We start from the raw sequence: 18,932 nt of genomic DNA on the forward strand, positions 1-18,932 counted from the left end.
CATCACAATTCCGGACTTCAAGCTGTATTACAAAGCTGTAATCATCAAGACAGTATGGTACTGGCAAAAAAACAGACACATAGATCAATGGAACAGAATAGAGAGCCCAGAAATGGACCCTCAACTCTATGGTCAACTAATCTTCGACAAAGCAGGAAAGAACGTCCAATGGAAAAAGACAGTCTCTTCAACAAATGGTGTTGGGAAAATTGGACAGCCACATGCAGAAGAATGAAACTGGACCATTTCCTTACACCACACACAAAAATAGACTCCAAATGGTTGAAAGACCTCAATGTGAGACAGGAGTCCATCAAAATCCTAAAGGAGAACACAGGCAGCAACCTCTTCGACCTCAGCCGCAGCAACTTCTTCCTAGAAACATCAACAAAGGCAAGGGAAGCAAGGGCAAAAATGATCTATTGGGACTTCATCAAGATAAAAAGCTTTTACACAGCAAAAGAAACAGTCAACAAAACCAAAAGACAACCGACAGAATGGGAGAAGATATTTGCAAATGACATATCAGATAAACGGCTAGTATCCAAAATCTATAAAGAACTTATCAAACTCAACACCCAAAGAACAAATGATCCAATCAAGAAATGGGCAGAAGACATGAACAGACATTTTTCCAAAGAAGACATCCAAACGGCCAACAGACACATGAAAAAGTGCTCAACATCGCTCAGCATCAGGGAAATCCAAATCAAAACCTCAATGAGATACCACCTCACACCAGCCAGAATGGCTAAAATTAACAAGTCAGGAAACGACAGATGTTGGCGGGGATGCAGAGAAAGGGGAACCCTCCTACACTGTTGGGAATGCAAGCTGGTGCAGCCACTCTGGAAAACAGTATGGAGGTTCTTCAAAAAATTGAAAATAGAGCTACCCTACGACCCAGCAATTGCACTACTGGGTATTTATCCCAAAGATACAAATGTAGGAATCTGAAGGGGTACATGCACCCCGACGTTTATAGCAGCAATGTCCACAATAGCCAAACTGTGGAAAGAGCCAAGATGTCCATCTACAGATGAATGGATAAAGAAGAGGTGGTATATATATACAATGGAATATTATGCAGCCATCAAAAGGAATGAGATCTTGCCATTTGCAACGACGTGGATGGAATTGGAGGGTGTTATGCTGAGCGAAATAAGTCAATCAGAAAAAGACATGTATCATATGACCTCACTGATATGAGGAATTCTTAATCTCAGGAAACAAACTGAGGGTCGCTGGAGGGGGGGCGGTGGGAGGGATGGGGTGGCTGGGTGATAGACATTGGGGAGGGTATGTGCTATGGTGAGCGCTGTGAATTGTGCAAGACTGTTGAATCACAGATCTGTACCTTTGAAACAAATAATGAATATATGTTAAGGAAAAAAGAAGAAGAATATAGCAGGAGGGGAAGAATGAAGGGGGGGAAATCGGAGGGGGAGATGAAACATGAGAGACTATGGACTCTGAGAAACAAACTGAGGGTTTTAGAGGGGAGGGGGCTCAGGGGATGGGTTAGCCTGGTGATGGGTATTAAAGAGGGCACGTACTGCATGGAGCACTGGGTGTTATGTGCAAACAGTGAATCATGGAACACTACATCAAAAACTAAAGAAAAAAAAACCAAAAAACTATCAGCTCTGCTTTAGAGGGGAGGGGGGTGGGGGAATGGATTAGCCCAGTGATGGGTATTAAAGAGGGCATGTACTGCATGGAGCACTGGGGGGTATAAGAAAACAATGAATCGTGGATCACCATATCAAAAACTAGTGATGTATTATTGTATGGTGACTAACATCATAAAATCAAATTTAAAAAAAAAGCAAAAAAAAAAAAAAAAAGGTATCAGCTCATGATAACATCTATGACAAAATAAAAACATTTTTATGAAAAAAAAAGAAAATTGATTTTGTGTAAGTTTATAGAGATTTCTAAATTTATTTATTATTATTTTTTGGTGAGCAACCTCTATTCAGATATTGGGGTTTTAGAATATCCCCAAATACATTTATTTTAAAAGTTGAAAGATGAACACACCAAACACCCACAAAATTGAGCATATACATAGGTAATAAAACATTCTAGTAAAATGGGACAAAAAGCACTTGCAACTCATTCCTGAATTTTGAGGTATGGTGCTATCCCAGTTTTTAAAAGTCATCTAAAGTCCAAGGAAGATTCAGGTAACTCTAAGGGGAAAACCTAGGAAAATAGCTGATGTGACAACAAAATGAAGTCATCAAAAGTCAAGGATCCACATGTTATTATATACAATTCTCAGGTACATTTCTGTGATTTACGTTACTTCACGATCTCATGTTAGCATTAGATACAGTAAAGGCAGACAATGAGGGCAGAGTGCTATGTTAGAGAAGATGTAGGTGTCACTGTCACGGTTGTCTTCCTGAGGGCTGTGAACAACCAGGCAAGGCGGGGTAGCATGAAACCTCTGCCTTTATCCTATTCTCCGCATGGCCACATTTCCGCTGACTCCTAGGGCTCCCTGCTTCTTACATCAAACAATTCCAACACCCAACTCATTGCTTTCATTCTCCGTTTGCCCCCACCTGTCCCATCTTCTTGAACATCAATGTCTTCACCCAGCTGCTGACCTATAAACTTCAGAGGTAATTTCCTCTTGATGCCACTCTCCAGCTCTTCTTGGTTTCCAAGACCTATTTCCAAATCACTGCTAGCATCTATCTAGAAATTTCCAGTATCTTCCTGGTGCCCCAAGCCAGTCTCTGCATGTGCATCAGCTTCGTGGGTAGGCTACTCCTCTCTTGAAGCCCCTCCCCACCACGCTCCAAGCATGTTGGACTTGGATCCTTGCACACAGCAGACACTTTCACATCTATTCATGCCCCTCCTTGGACTGTTCCTTCATGTATGTGCCCTAATCTATGCCTTTTATTTTCACTGTGCCAAAGCATTTTATTTTTAATTTTTTTCAATTGTATATATTTAAGGTGTACAACTTGGTGACTCAATATATGTATACACACTTACTGCTCATTATCTTCCTCTTTCCTTGCACTGTCCTTCTTGTCCCCAGTGCTGTAGTCCCTTCCTCCCTACCCCTTCTCTCACCTGAGAACTCCTGCACATCCATTAAGGCACAGCTCAGAGGGTGGCCTCTCTCACTAGCTTACTTCAATCCCTAAACTGGAATTTATTGCTCCTTCATGTTTGTTCTCATAGCAATGTGTGTGCGTGTGTGTGTGTGTGTGTTCTATATAAGCCTGACTTTAGAGTCTGTCATACTGTATAACATAACTATTTGTCATTCATTTATTTTCCCTAATACATGATGAACTCCAAGGGCAAGGATTGCATCTTACTAATCTCTGTATCCTGAGTTGGCTAAAAGTAAGTTCTCAATAAATGTGTGTTGAATTCAGGCCAATTGGCTTGAATTTTATTGAACCTCAAATATAAAGGAGAGCGATTCTCCAATATTTAAATGGCATGAAAGTTTAATTATTTGTTTCTTCTTATGCTAAAAGTAGAGTAAATTACTATTATTACTATTTACCTAGTTCCTGGCACCTTTCCCCATACAAAGGGAAATATATATGTAAATTTATGTGCGCCTCAAAACACAGGAGAATCAGAAAGACATCATTTGAGGGTAAAGAAAAGCTGCTTTTATTATGATATTTAAGCACAGATCTTTAAAGGTTAAAGAAAAGAAAACCACAGTAAGTTTCCATTCATACAAAGAAAATCAGAGTTCCTTCTTCCTACCTGTTCTAACTACAAAGAAAAAAGGAGAAAGACCCCATGTCTGGGACTCTCAGGAGCTCTTGGCTCACCTCCAGCTCACTGCCTCTCTGGAAACACGCTCTGCACCAGGGGCTGGGTGCCAAACGTGCACACTGCTGCAGACATGACCATTCTATTGTTGGCCAGGGCTAGCTGCATGCATCACTGCTCCAGGGAGGGGCCAATGGACATGCTACTACTGCTAGGTCTCACCTAGGAAATCATTTTCTTGTGGGTGATTTTACTTTTTATGAGGTGATCTGGAAATAATCCTCAGGACATGGACGTGGGGAAGAAGCCCTGAAAAGCGAACTCGTTTTGTATAAGACCTGTGCAAGCTCTCCAGATCACCTCCCCGCCACACGTTTTATTAGGTACAGAATGCCAGGGCTATACAACTCACATTTCTTCATCCACCATGTGATTTTATGTTTGCAAAGACAGGAAAGGCAGAAGCCTGGTTAGCTCCTATTATGGAGAACCGCAAATATCTCTATATGCCTCAAAAGCCTTGCAGGCTTTCAGGAAAACAGTCCCCATAAATGCCCTGAGATGAAGAACAAGAACTATAATACTCCATGAGCTTTGGTCCTAAGTTACTTCTAGAAGAAAAATTTCTCTTTGGAGTAAATATGGGAAGAAGTTCATATTGGTCTTGTAGCTTGCTGGTTTGGGGCAGCTTGTCCAGGTCACCTCTGTTGGGTGGTAGAGTCAAGGTCATGGGTAATAAAAATGCAAGATAAATGAAAACAGAACTGTCTCTAAATAAACAATTAACCATATAATGAGATACTAGTGCACTATCACATCCAAATCAACCTAGATTTATATACATCTTTGCACATGAAACAACGAGAACAAATTTTTAATAAAAATCTGAAACTCAAATTTCAGCTAATACTAAAAGGAATACAATTAAATTCATCCTGCATAGAAATGAATATAAAAGTTGTAATAAGACATTTGATAAATTTCAGAAGGTAGAAAATATGCATAACGGTTAATGAGAAAAAGAGTGAAAATAAATAACTGTTTTTGACATTGAGATAGTTGCATTTGCAGAGTCCTTGGTACCTTATAAATCTAGATAATAAAATGTGAATAAACTATGCATTTTTATGGTTTCTGTCGCCAAGGTATCCAAGCTCTTGGGAAAGATTTTACTTATTTTAAAGCATTTATTCAGCCGTATTTTCCACACCCACCCCCTTTTCAGGGATTGTGCATTCTTAAGGAAGAGGAAGACTCATGATCCCCTTTTGCAAATCTCCCTCTCCTCTCAAATTTATGGATGCTAACTTCAGAGTGCAGATTCTAGAAGCAGGGACATAGAGTTCTCCACCATGGCCCAATTACAGCCCAGGAAACTATCTGGAAGAGTGCTATTGAATAGGGCGCACATCAGATAAATTAATAAGGATTCTTCTAGCTGGGGACATTCACACAGATTTCTGACTGTATCTTAGAGAGTCTACCCCTTCTCATGGCTTCAAGTGTTATCTCCGTACAAATACACTGAAACATCTCACCTGGGCTCCAGTCCATGTTTCTCTTCCAACTCAGATAAATCCCTCTGTCTTTCCCAATTCAACACACCCAAACAGGACTCCGCAACTCCCCCTCAAATGCACTTCTGTTCCAAACTCCACCATCATCCTAGCTTCCAGACCAGAAATGTCAGGGGAAGCTTTGATTCCTTCTTTCATCTCACACAACTTGGAGAGTCACTTCTTGCTGGAATGGGAGGGTCTTGTTGGGAGGGGACCAGGGGTCGGTTTTAGCTGAGAAGCTTCATCTGCTATTGCTTACTGCCTCCTGGTGACCGGTGGGGGAACAGCGAGGGGTTTGAGTGCAGCCCTCCAGGAAGGCGGGCTCGAATGTCTAGGATTCCAGTCATCAAAAATATCAGAGTCAAGAGGAGAAAATGACCAAATGCAGAGCTGCACAACACAGCCTACTGCCTGAGCAGGAACCAAAAATGGACCAAGGTCCCCGGGAGGAGGAGAGCAGGAGTGGGCGGGGAAGACCCAAGGACAGACCAGGTGGGAAGTTAAGTATCGAGAGATCAGACGAGGAGGGTCACAGGTCCTACAGGCCAGCTAGTTGTCTAGCAGATTGGAGGCAGAGTTCTAGCACTTGCACTCGGTGTGATGAGAGATTGCAAGATCCTGACATTCTATTTTGGGAAAAGATAGCTGTGGCATCTATAGCATGCCGGCCAGTGATGGCATAGAAGCCTTTGGACAGAGCAGTGAAGAGAGATGCCAAAAGACATAGAAGGCTTGCTGTGCTCTCTATCCCTTAGGTAGCAGCAACGAATGGATGAAAACTACACAAGATTCTCAGCCATTGCTCTATACTCACTAAATCCCACTGGTCCCCTTTGGGACCTGTCCTACAGCTTCATTCTACCTTCTCCATCCCCTCATCACCCCTGATCTTGGCCTGCATCAATCTACATTTGGATTTATCCATAGGGTCTCCAAGATGGTCTTAGTCCAAACAGCCCCCAAATGTAAGGAAACATACTCAGTTTCACTCAAAATAAGAGAAAACAAATTAAAACTATGCTGAGATACCATTTCTCGCTTGTCATATTGGTGAAAATTCAAAAGCTTGACCAATACTTTGTTGATGAGGCTGTGAAGGAAGGGCCTCGTCCCATTGTTGTTGAGAACACAAAGTAGCACAGCCCCGTGGAAGGGAACTTGGCAATATTCACTAATTCCTGATCTAGCAACACCACCCACAGCCACTTACCCTGAAAATACATCTCCAACAACATGAGAAACCATAACCATGAGATCATTAATTGAGGAATTATTTGGGATATCAAAATACTGGAAACAATCTAAATGCTCACCCATAGTAGAACGGATGATAAGCTATGATACATATTAACAATGGAGGAGCATGCAGCTGTAAACAAAAAAATTGTGAGGAAGACATGGGAACATATGGAGTGATTACAGGATATATTTTTTTTTAAGCTTTTGTTTATTTATTTTTTAGAGAGAGAGAGCGCGCGCAAGCAGGGGGAGAAGCAGAGGGGGAAAGAGAGAGAGAATCTTAAACGGACTCCACACCCAGTGAGGAGTCCAACTCAGGGCTCGATCTCACAACTTTGAGATCATGATATGAGCCAAAATCAAGAATTGGATGCTTAACCGACTGAGCCACCAAGGTGTCCCACAGGATACATTTTTAATTGGAAAAGACAAGACACAAAATTATATATATAGTATGGCAACTTTATGTAAGAAAAAGAAAGGTAAAAATATATATGTATTTATGTTTTAGCAAAAAGAAACAGGGAAGGGGCACCTGGGTGGCTCAGTCAGTTGAGCATCTGACTCTTGGTTTCAGCTCAGGTCATGACCTCAGTGTCGTGGGATTAGGTTCTGCGTCGGGCTCTGTGTTCTGCGGGCAGTCTGCTTGAAGATTCTCTCTCTCCCTCTACCTCTTTCTCTCCCCCACCCACGCTCATGTGCATGCTCTCTCTCTGTAAATTAAAAAAAAAAAAAAAAAAAAAAAAAACCAGGGAAGATAACCCAGAAACTAATACATTTGATTGCCCATAAAGGAAGAGGGAAATGGGCTGGAAGGATGTGAGAATACCTTGTTATCTAGTCATGATTTTCAAACATGTCCATGTTTCATGTGTTTAAGACAATCAACAGAGATGGACAAAAATTAAATGTAATATGAATAGAAATAAATGAATGCACCTATCCATCAATTGATAGCATAACCACGAAGAAAAAACAATCTGAGTGACTTTTGAATATAGTACTCTGTACAACTCAGTGGGATATATTCTAGGGACAAAAAGAACTGCAAAGAAATCTTGACCTCCACTTAATATATTTGTTGTTGGTAGTGGTATCAGTGGAGTGATTCAGAGCAAATGAGTAAATATTGAACTTCCTGAGAACCAGAGCTCTTACCATGGGACAAAGGAGATATCAATATTGAAATGAGGGATGACAAGGAAGAGACATGACATGGAATTGGAGCTATTAGTATTAGCTCATGACATTTTGGAATTGGAATTGGAGCTATATTAGCTCATGACATTTTAAAAAGTACTTATTTCCTAGCTCTAGCCATTGAGAGGGGCTATAATCACAAACACACACACACACACACACACACACACGCACGCACACACAAATAGATGTAGTTACATATGGATATAACTGTAGATCTATAAATATACAAAGATATAAATACAGAAAGAGAAAAGGCAAATGGTACAAGATGTTAACAACTGATGACACTGGGTGAAGGGTATATGGTGTTCCCTGTACCTTTTGGAGGGTTTATAATAGTTCAAAATAAAGAGTCAAGGGGAAAAAATAGTTTGTCTCAACACTGCCTCCCATCTGGATTACATTTTAGTTGTATTTCTCTGCGCCTTTTCTAGTTCTGGTTTATCTTTCTTGAGAGCTGATGACCAAAACTGCTATGGTCATACAGGATAAGATGAGTTCAACCCTGATTTTCACACTCCCCGGCAGAATCCTATAGCACCCAACAGGATCCAATTCTCCAGGAACCAGCTGTCATGACTCCTTGGGCTCTTGCCAAGGATGAAATCAAAGTTCAGCGCCCTCATATGTGAGCTGCTTCAATTACTAATGTATAAGTGCTTTAAAACATCGGCCGTTTTTCTGCCCACCCACATGGACTCATGAGCTGTTTCTATAGACCATCCCCATTCATTAGATTCTTCATAACCCAGAAGAATTTAGTATCACTGGCACATTCAATGAGTAGTCCCTGAGCATCTGGCACCGTGTAGCACTGGAGATACAGTAGCAGGAAAAATAGACCTAAGTTTCAGACACGATGGTGCTTATGTTTAATTGGTAGAAAGATGATAGCAAATAAGTAAGTAAATACAGAGTAGGCCAGTTGGTGATACAATCTAAAGAAAGGAGCAAGCAAGGAGGATGGAGTCTGGGGTGAGGGCTGGGGAGTGGTCTGCAATTTTTAAATAGGGCAGCGAGGGAAGACATCATTGAAAAGGTAATGTTTAAGTAAAGACCAGAAAAGGTGGTATCTGGTCTTTACAATGATATCTGGGGGAGGGGGGATGTTCCAGGAGGTGCAAGTATCCCATGGGGGAGCCATCTGGCCTGAGTAACAGGAAGCTCATGGGAGCTGGAGCTGCGCAGTGAGTGAGGGCGAGGGCAGAGGAGACCAGGTCAAGGGGTGGGGGCAGGTGGTCTTTGTGGCCCTTGCAGGTCACCTGTAGGTCACTGTCTGCCTTTGACCTTGACTTGGAGTGAGACGGGAGACTTAGGAGGCTTCCGAACAGAGGAGTGACATGGTCTGCCTCAGATTTTTAGAGTTTCAGCTAAAGCAAAACTATTTCTCTGTGTTCTTTCTTTGAGCTAATGTTTGAGTTAATTCCAAATGGATCCCTGGGGAATCTTTTTATTTCTTCACCTCTTTCCTGTCTCCAGCTAACTTATGATGGCCTCTTCAAATAACCACCAGAGCCATCACGGTTCCATCATGGGGTCTGAAAAGAGCGTTAGCCATTCGTGGCTCTTCTGGGTTATGCCCACGTCTTTGAAGATGAAGAGCAACATGGGAGAGATCAGAGGATTTGGACAAGTTAGAATCAGTACGGGTGACCAAGAGGCCAGGAGGCCAAGCCTCACACGAGGGGTGAAGTGCATGTAGGTTCAGGGAGAGAGAGACAATGCAGGGGGAGCTCTCTGGGACTCCATGGATGCTGGGCAAGGGCAGAGAAGCAGAAGGTGAGAAATGTCCCTGCCCCTTTGCAGAGTTGTTAAAATTGCAGCAGCAGATGAGTGACTAAGAGAGAGGCACACCCCATTCCTTCTCAATAGGTTGTCACAGCTTAGAATCTGCCAGTGGTGTCTCAGTCTCTTCCATCCCCCGAAGCCACTCTTCTAGACATGAACTCCCTGGTCTTTCCTAGATGGGCCAGAAGCAATGACCATCTGCAGGAGAATCTCAGCTGGGGCTTCTTGGTGCCCTCTCTGTGGAACTGGATAGCCTTGTTTTCAGGTTCCTTCATTCAAAGGATGGGTCTGAGAAGGGACTTGGGATTTGGATGTATTTCTTATCTCTTCACTCACCATCTCTTAGCTCAGTGACCAGAGCAGGGGCCTCACGTTGAGCTGAAAGAGGATTTCCTCCGGGCTCTGTGCCCACCATGGGTGTTAGAGACAGAAGGAAGCAACTGAGCAAGTAAGGGCACAGGGGCCACAAGAGAGAGGATCAAGCAGAAACACAATTCCTCATCCTCTTCTCTCTATCCTCCTGGCCCTTTTAGACTCCGTTTACGACCATTATTTTTAATGGATTTTTTTTTTTAGGTAAGAGGCAAGGAGCTGGGAGACTATTGTCTTATCAGTAGAAAGCATCAATACCAATAACATCAGCTGGTTTTACAACATGACAGAGGAGAAATAATCAATGCATAAATTAGAGCTTAAACATTGTCATAAACTCTGGAGCATCAGGATTTAGTGAGGGGAGAGCTGGCCAAGATAACGACAAAGTTGTAATTGGGAGACAGGAAGTGACATTATTTTTCACAGCAAAATAAAAAGAAGGGAAAGGAGAGAAATTAAGAGAAAATGAAATGCACAGCCTTTGCCAGGCTGAGTTACAAATGATCCCTTAAAATTAAATAATGCCAGGAACTTACGTGATATCGGCATTAGGGTGTAGCCCAAAGACTTCAGGGTTATCTAGGGTTGGCAGTGACTGGATGTACTCAAAATACTGATCCAGGGTTTTGCACAAGGGGATTTTATATCCAGTATAAAAACAGAACGATGGTTCAAACATCTTCTCACTGAACCAGACCTATGCGGGAGAGAAAGAAGAAGAAATAAAAGTGATGAACATCTAAATGAAAACTATAAGGAAGGAAGGGTCACCTTATTTCCATTTTAATAGATTTTTATATTGGGTTTGAAAGGATCTTAAGAAAACCACTGATAGAAATAATTAGCACAAATACGAAGGAAAAAGAAAGGCCACATGACACAAAAACAGTGAAGCCTGAGCCTCTCTTGAACACCAAAGAAGACGCTTGCTAATGGTGACAAGAGAGCCAGCCTTGCAAGCACACTCTCTTTGCTCCAGTAAACTCAACGACCCTCCATCCCACTTTTGAAGACAAATGAGAACACACTGCAGAGAGAAGGCCATAACCACACACAAGAGAGAGGATCTGGGTACTTCCATGGCCTCCCTTTGCCCCCAAAACAGCGTTCATGCCGGGGAATGTGCTGTGCTCAGGGTGGCTCACAGCAGCACGCTCTACCACGCAAGGCCAGGAAAACTTAACAATTGTCTCCCCTCCCACCCCAAGCTGGAGAGCTCCCTCTGTTAATTATGTCCCTGGCCACAAGAAGCAAATGTATCCAACTGTCTTATTGTTTGCCTGAAGACATCCTTTTCTCATTCCATATGAATTGATTATCTGTAATGTAAAGCAAGAGAACAAATATACACTTGGTGTGAATAGACTTATTCTGAAGAGGAAAAAAAAAAAGAATGCTGAATGCCTATGAGCCAGATTTGAGGCAATGACTTCAGTGTCTAACAGAGCAATTTTCTCAGCAGGAAGGGAAATAACGGGAAGACAGGAGAAACAGAAGTGCAGGCAGGATGTCTGAATCACTCGGAGGACTCAATGTGAAAAGAGATGGAGATTGTGCTTTACTTCAGTGGGTTACACTTTCTCTAGCATCTTCCTTCCATATCCTTCTTCCAGCTCTTTTTAGGTCCAGTGATCACTCTGAAATGTCCTGTGTGCTGGTTTTCTCTTTTGGACCCCCCTCCCTCTGCCACACCACCCCCCTCCCCCCCGCCCCAGTTCTATCCTAGTTTACTCCTTTGCACAAGGCACGGAGCTGAGAACTGAAATAGAAGGCAAGAGTGAGTCACACACCGTTCTTTCCTCCAAGGAGCTTGTGACCCACTGGAGGGATAAGTCAATTACATAATAAACCACAGTGCAAAGTCCACTAAGGTAAGAGCCAGAGGAAGTAAAAATAAGTGAAACACAAGTAGGCTTAACACAGGAAGAGAGAATAGCCAGCTGGATGTCAGGTAAGGCTTTATCTGGGAAGTGATCTTAGAGATAAGCCTTGAAGGATAGGATTTCGACAGGGGAACTCCCCAGTGACTGGGGAGACCACACCAGCAAAGGCACAGAGTAACTGATGCAAAAATGTGAGGCAGGGTGAAGAGATGGTGAAATCTAGGATAAATAGGCCCAGGTGATGACTGGCGTTGATTTAAGAAATGAGAAACAGTTCAAAGTTATTAAAGAGAACAGTGCTATGATCATGGTCATTAATTAGAAAGGTTGTGGTTTTAGTGACGTGGATGACCAGAGAGGGGAAGGCCACAACAGTGACCACACTGAGTTCTCCCGTACCAATGACATAAATCTATAAAAGCAACATGAAGTTTCTTCCTGTTTTTCTATCACTTTATTAATACACCCACAAAGAGCTGGAGTCACAAACACACACACACAGCTGAGTTTCAGCAAATTTGGAGGACATTTTGGGGGATAGTCAACATAAGGAATAAGAAGTCAACATGGAAGGACTTCGGGAGACTCTAGAAGGTACCTTACAAAGATAAGCAGTCATCCTCCAAGGACAATAAATAAAGTTCTACAATTGTTGGTTTGAGAGGAGACACACCATAAGATGTTGAGAAGAGAGAAAACAAACAGGGGTTCAAAGATAAGCCCCAAGGATATAAAATCAATGCAAAGAAATCAGTTGCATTTCTATACACCAACAAGACAGAAGAAACAGAAATAAAGGAGTCGATCCCATTTGCAATTGCACCCAAGACCATAAGATACTTAGGAATAAATTTAACCAAAGAGGCAAAGAATCTGTACTCAGAAAACTATAGAATATTCAGGAAAGAAATTGAGGAAGACACAAAAAAATGGAAAAACGTTCCATGCTCATGGATTGGAAGAACAAATATTGTGAAGATGTCTATGTTACTTAGAGCAATCCAGACATTCAATGCAATCCCTATCAAAATACCATCCACTTTTTTCAAAGAAATGGAGCAAATAATCCTAAAATTTATATGGAACCAGAAAAGACCCCGAATAGCCAGAGGAATGTTGAAAAGAAAACCAAAGCTGGTGGCATCACAATGCTGGACTTCAAGCTTTATTACAAAGCTGTCATCATCAAGACGGTATGGTACTGGCACAAAAACAGACACATAAATCAGTGGAACAGAACAGAGAGCCCAGAAATGGACCCTCAACTATATGGTGAACTAATCTTCGACAAAGCAGGAAAGAATGTCCAATGGAAAAAAGACAGTCTCTTCAATAAATGGTGTTGGGAAAATTGGACAGCCACATGCAGAAGAATGAAACTGGACCATTTCCTTACACCACATACAAAAATAGACTCAAAATGGATGAAAGACCTAAATGTGAGACAGGAATCCATCAAAATCCTAAAGGAAAACACAGGCAGCAACCTCTTTGACCTCAGCCACAGCAACTTCTTTCAAGAAACATTGCCAAAGGCAAGGGAAGCAAAAATGAACTATTGGGACTTCATCAAGATAAAAAGCTTTTGCACAGCAAAGAAAACAGTCAACAAAACCAAAAGACAACCGACAGAATGGGAGAAGATATTTGCAAATGACATATCAGATAAAGGACTAGTATCCAAAATCTATAAAGAACTTATCAAACTCAACACCCAAAGAACAAAGAATCCAATCAAGAAATGGGCAGAAGACATGAACAGACATTTTTCCAAAGAAGACATCCAAACGGCCAACAGACACATGAAAAAGTGTTCAACATCGCTCGGCATCAGGGAAATCCAAATCAAAACCTCAATGAGATACCACCTCACACCAGTCAGAATGGCTAAAATTAACAAGTCAGGAAACAACAGATGTTGGCGAGGATGCAGAGAAAGGGGAACCCTCCTACACTGTTGGGAATGCAAGCTGGTGCAGCCACGCTGGAAAACAGAATGGAGGTTCTTCAAAAAGTTGAGAATAGAGCTACCCTATGACCCAGCAATTGCTCTACTGGGTATTTACCCCAAAGATACAAATGTACTGATCCGAAGGGGCACATGTACCCCAATGTTTATAGCAGCAATGTCCACAATAGCCAAACTATGGAAAGAGCCTAGATGTCCATCAACAGATGAATGGATAAAGAAGATGTGGTAGATATATACAAGGGAATATTATGCAGCCATCAAAAAAACTGAAATCTTGCCATTTGCAACGATGTGGATGGAACTAGAAGGTATTATGCTAAGCGAAATAAGTCAATCAAAGAAAGACAATTATTGTATGATCTCACTGATATGAGGAATTTGAGAAACAAGACAGAGGATCATAGGGGAAGGGAGGGAAAAATGAAACAAGATGAAACCAGAGAGAGAGACAAACCATAAGAGACTCTTAATCTCAGGAAACAAACTGAGGGTTGCTGGAGTGGAGGGGGGTGGGAGGGATGGGGTGGCTGGGTGATGGACACTGGGGAGGGTATGTGGTATGGTTAGCACTACGAATTGTGTAAGACTGATGAATCACAGACCTGTACTCCTGAAACAAATAATACATTATATGTTAATAAAAAAATAAATAAAAACAAAGATAAGCCCCAGATTGAAAGTCCTAGAGACAGAGGGTGCAACGTGAAGGCACTGATAAGACAGTTAAACCGAGCCTCCCTCTGGGTAGCATGGTCAGGGTAAAGTGGTCACAAGGAGGTTAGGTCAGCAGGTCAGAAGGTAGGACTGAAGCAGAGACTGAGATAGGGGAAGGCAGCATGTGGGCTCCATAGTGCTTTCTGCGGCCTTCTTCAGTAGAGGTTCCTGGTAACCCCATGTCCTTACAGCCAGAGACCCAAACTCACCTCTCTGGTTATTGTGGGGCCATCTGGAACAGGCAAGGGGAAGGAACAGATGAGACAGGAGGCTGAAGGGAGTGCAGGATGAAGTGTACATTTGGTGGGAGTAAGGGGCGGGTCTGCCCAGTGCTCAGAGAGCTGGAGCCATTGAAGGTGGAGCAATTCTAAGGGAAATCAGGAGAGAGACAGAGAGAAAGAAGTGGGGGCTGGGGGGGGGGGGTGGGCAGGGAATGATGGGTGGAGAAGCTGCCCAGGGGCAAAAGAATGGAAAATGGTAGGATGAACTTTTCATTTAGAGCAGTGATTAAATCCCAGATGGGCTTCCCCCAGGTGGGGCCCAGGCCCAGAGGATGGAGAATTGTAGCCTTCTGAGAGGGGGTTGGGGTCTGCTGACTAGTCTTCTATTGCCCTGAGTATAGGGGTGGGGGGAGGGGGCAGTGTAGGGCAGGAATAGAGAAGTAGAAGAGGGGGAAGACAGATTCAGGTCAGAGGCAGGAACTGTCCACCTGGAGGTCTTGAAGGTGCCACAGTTTGAGCAACAGGCTCTCTTCCTCTCCCTCCCTTTGCCCACAAGCAGCTTTGAGCTGTGATCCAGAGAGCCCATTTTGTTCTGATGTGGAGGGCAAAGAGGTCTCTTAGAAATCCCCTTCAGTTTGCCAGCAAACTGCGGTGTTCCTGCCACCTTTAAGTAAGGCAGTTTCAATAAAACAAAGACAAACCGACTAAGGGAGTTGGTTAATCAGGACTCTCCTTGAACTCTACTTCTTAGAAAAAGTCTAAGCAATTTTTTTAAGCTAATATAAAGTGTTGTTAAAAAAAAAAAGTATACCTGATTTTCAGGTTGTGCTCTGGGTAAAGTAAAATTTAGTAAAAATTCAATACAGTCTACTCTTAGACGACTATGACTCCAGGCACATAAAATTCAATCTGCTGAGATTAAATTACGTTTATTATCATCAACAAACATCTATTGAGTGTATCCTAGGTGCTAGAAAGGACACAAAGACTTAGATGACCTGTTTCTTATTTTAATGGCCTTACAATTTAGTGGGGGAGGATGAGTGTATGTATTAGGATCACATATTTCCCTTTCCCACTCTCCAAGGCAACTATTTCACATCTCTTCCCCTTTCTTCAAATGTCCCAAACTTGCCATCCCCTCCCCTCAGCTGATGGCCTGCATCCCCTTAACTGATGATGCTTCTTATTTCACTCTGAAGATAGATACAATTAGAAGAAAACAACCCCATCTTCCCCCACCAAACCTCCCTGTTTCTGCCACCCATAGGTTTCCTAGCTTCCCCCATCATAAGGAATGGGCTGCCCTCCTTCTAATAGCCAGTACACATATTGGTAAATCTAAATCAGCACTGGTTGTAAAATTATCATAATGAGTAACAGGGATGGGAATAAAAATGAGGAGGAGCCAAAATGCTCCATAGCGGTAATATGGAAGATACAAGTCAGAAGGGCTCGAAGGTAAAGCCTAAAATGTAGGGTAGATTTCACCAATACAGAAATATAAAAAAAAATTTTTTTTAAAAGTAGGAAAGAAGAAAAAAAGGCCAAAAAAAGGTATGGCTAATGAAACCCACAAAATAAGATGGTAGAATAAGTCAAAACATAGCAGTAATCACAATAAAATGATTAATTTGCCTATTACAATACAGAGAGCTTCAGAGTAGATACTAAAAATTCCCGCTATTTGTTGTTTATAAGAGATAAATCTGAAACATAATGACACAGAAAAGTTGAAATAAAAGGAATAGAAAAATATATACCAGGTATATTGAAATTAAGTATTTCTAATCATTAAAAGACTAATACAAGAGTGAAGAGGCAAGGCTCAGAGTGGGAAAAGAAATTTACAACCACATAATCAACAAAGAAATTACATCCAGAATATGCAAAAAGCTCCTGTAAATCAATATTTTAAAAAGATGCATAACTTGAGAGAAATAGAAGCAAGAACATACAAGCAAGTCACAAAGGAGAAAACTAAAACAGTGAATCAACATGTGAGGGTGCTCAAGTCCATTAGCATTCAGAGAAATAAAAATTAAAACCAGAGTGAGATACCATTATATATACACCAGAATGGCTAACATTTAAGAGACTAATGATGCCCAGTGTTGGTGAGGATGTGGTGAAATGAGATATCTCATTCTTCTGCTGGATGTATTCTTGGAACAACACTTTGGAAACCAGGTTGATGTGATGGACTAAAATGGAAAGTATGCAAACCCTATAACCTAGCAATTCCGCTCCTATTAGAAAGGCATATTCATGTGCTCCAAGAACTTTGTACAAGACTGTCCCCAGATGCATTATTTGTAATAGCTCCAAATGGAAACAATCCTAATTTCCACCAATACAATACAATGGAACCCAACACAGGAAAGGATAACGAGTAGAATACACACAACATGGGTGAATCTCAAAATACTGTATTGAGAAAAAGAAGCCAGACACCAAAATGAGAACATACTCTATGGTTCCATTTATATGAAGTTCAAAAACAGGCAAAATTGAACTATGTTAATAAGGAGTACTTACTTAGATGGTAAAAGTATAATGAGAAAGAAACAGTTTGTATAAGTCAGAATTGTGGTTACCTTGAGGGAATGGGGGGTTGTGATGGCGAAGGGACATGCGTGAGTCTTTGGGAGAGCTGGAAATATTCTATGTCTATTTGAAGAGACAGTAAACTGTATGTTTATGTTTTATATATTTTTCTGTATATTTAATATTTCTTAAAGATTTAATATTTTTTAAAGATTTATCAGGCAAATACTAAGTACAGGTAAAGTCCCTTTCCTCATCTTCCTTGACCTCTCTCAGTTGACCATTTCTTCTTTCCTGATACATTAAAATACTCAAAGCCCTGTCTTTAGCTTGTTTTCTTTCTCTACACTTTCTTCTTAGATGATGCTCTCATCCATTATCTTGACTTCAAATGCCATCTATATGCTGACAAATTCCAACACTTTTTCTCTAGCCCTGACCTCTCTCCTGAGCTCCAGACCTGTAAATCCAACTGCCTTGTTTACCTTTCTTCATTCTCTTATTCAACAAATATTTATTGAGGAGGTAGTATGTTCTAGGTTCTGCTCTGCATGCTGGGAATCTGGCAGTGATGTAATCAGGCAAAGTTCCTGCCTTTAGGGAACTTCAGTGTTAGACAACTCCATTTGGGTGTCTAGTGGGCATCTCAAAAGTTACATGATCAGAACAGAACTACTAATTTCTGGCCCCAGCCAATAAAACTCATTCCTTCTGTAGCCCTTCTCCTCTGTAAATAGTCCTATTCTCTACCCAGTTGTTTAAGTCAAAGCTAGGAGTGATTCTTGACCCCCTCATCTTTCACCATCAGCATTCTGCTGGTAGTATCTGTACAATATATGCAAAATCTAACCACTTCTCAGAATCTCGAGTACTGAAACTCCAATTTTAGGTACTTTTGCAATTATTCTAACACACAGTATGTAAGACATCTTCTTATTCCTTTAAACCTCAGATATAGAGGTGAGTTTACCATATTTCTTTATTTTATCATTCTCATGAGTCTAGGCCCCCCTTTTTTCTGAGAGAAAGAGAGCAAGCAGGGAGGAGGGGCAGAGGGAAAGGGAGAGAGAGAATCTTAAGCAGGCTCCACGCTCAGCATGGAGCCCAATGTGGGGCTCAATCTCACAACCCTGAGATCATGACCTGAGCTGAAATCAAGGGTCAGACCAACTGAGCCATCCAGGTGCCCAGAGTCTAGGCCCCTTTTATTTTCATTTTTCCCCATTCAGTCCTGATCTCCACAGTTTGTGAGTTTCTCTGGGACATATATTCAGGGAGTCTGGTTCAGAAAGTATCACACACTTGATATGACTAAATGCCACCAGATTGTACCCTAGAAGGGTGAGCAATAGTATTCTGTTGTGCTCATTCACTACTTCTTAGGATTCTTAGGCATTTGTAGGGGATGTTGCGATGTACCACCAGTTCCTTCTTCAGGACCCAGGCACTCACTTCCTCAGCTGTCTGGAGGATTGGCTACCTAGGGCTCATCACATTGTCCCTCCCAAGGTACTGACCTGGCAGAAGGGAGCCTGCCTCAACCAAGGTCGTACCCTGGGGAAGGGGAATCCACAGGCAGCCCAACCTATGATGGTTACCTTCAGCTCCACATACAATATTGCCATAAACATTATTGTATATGTCCATTTGTGGACTTTTTCTAGAAATG

General features: G+C 41.8%; 1 protein-coding gene across 1 annotated transcript in view; it reads right to left on the reverse strand.

The window, feature by feature from the left end:
• DNAH8 (dynein axonemal heavy chain 8) overlaps positions 1–18,932 on the reverse strand; it is a 369,397-nt gene that overhangs the window by 40,102 nt on the left and 310,363 nt on the right. Inside the window, exon 83 of the mRNA XM_032410111.1 lies at positions 10,463–10,623. Within this exon, the coding sequence (XP_032266002.1) occupies positions 10,463–10,623 (161 nt within the window). The remainder of the gene's footprint in view (positions 1–10,462; positions 10,624–18,932) is intronic.

This window comes from Phoca vitulina, unplaced genomic scaffold (assembly GCF_004348235.1).
Source record: "Phoca vitulina isolate PV1807 unplaced genomic scaffold, GSC_HSeal_1.0 scaffold11, whole genome shotgun sequence".
NCBI classification, from domain to species: Eukaryota; Metazoa; Chordata; class Mammalia; order Carnivora; family Phocidae; genus Phoca; species Phoca vitulina.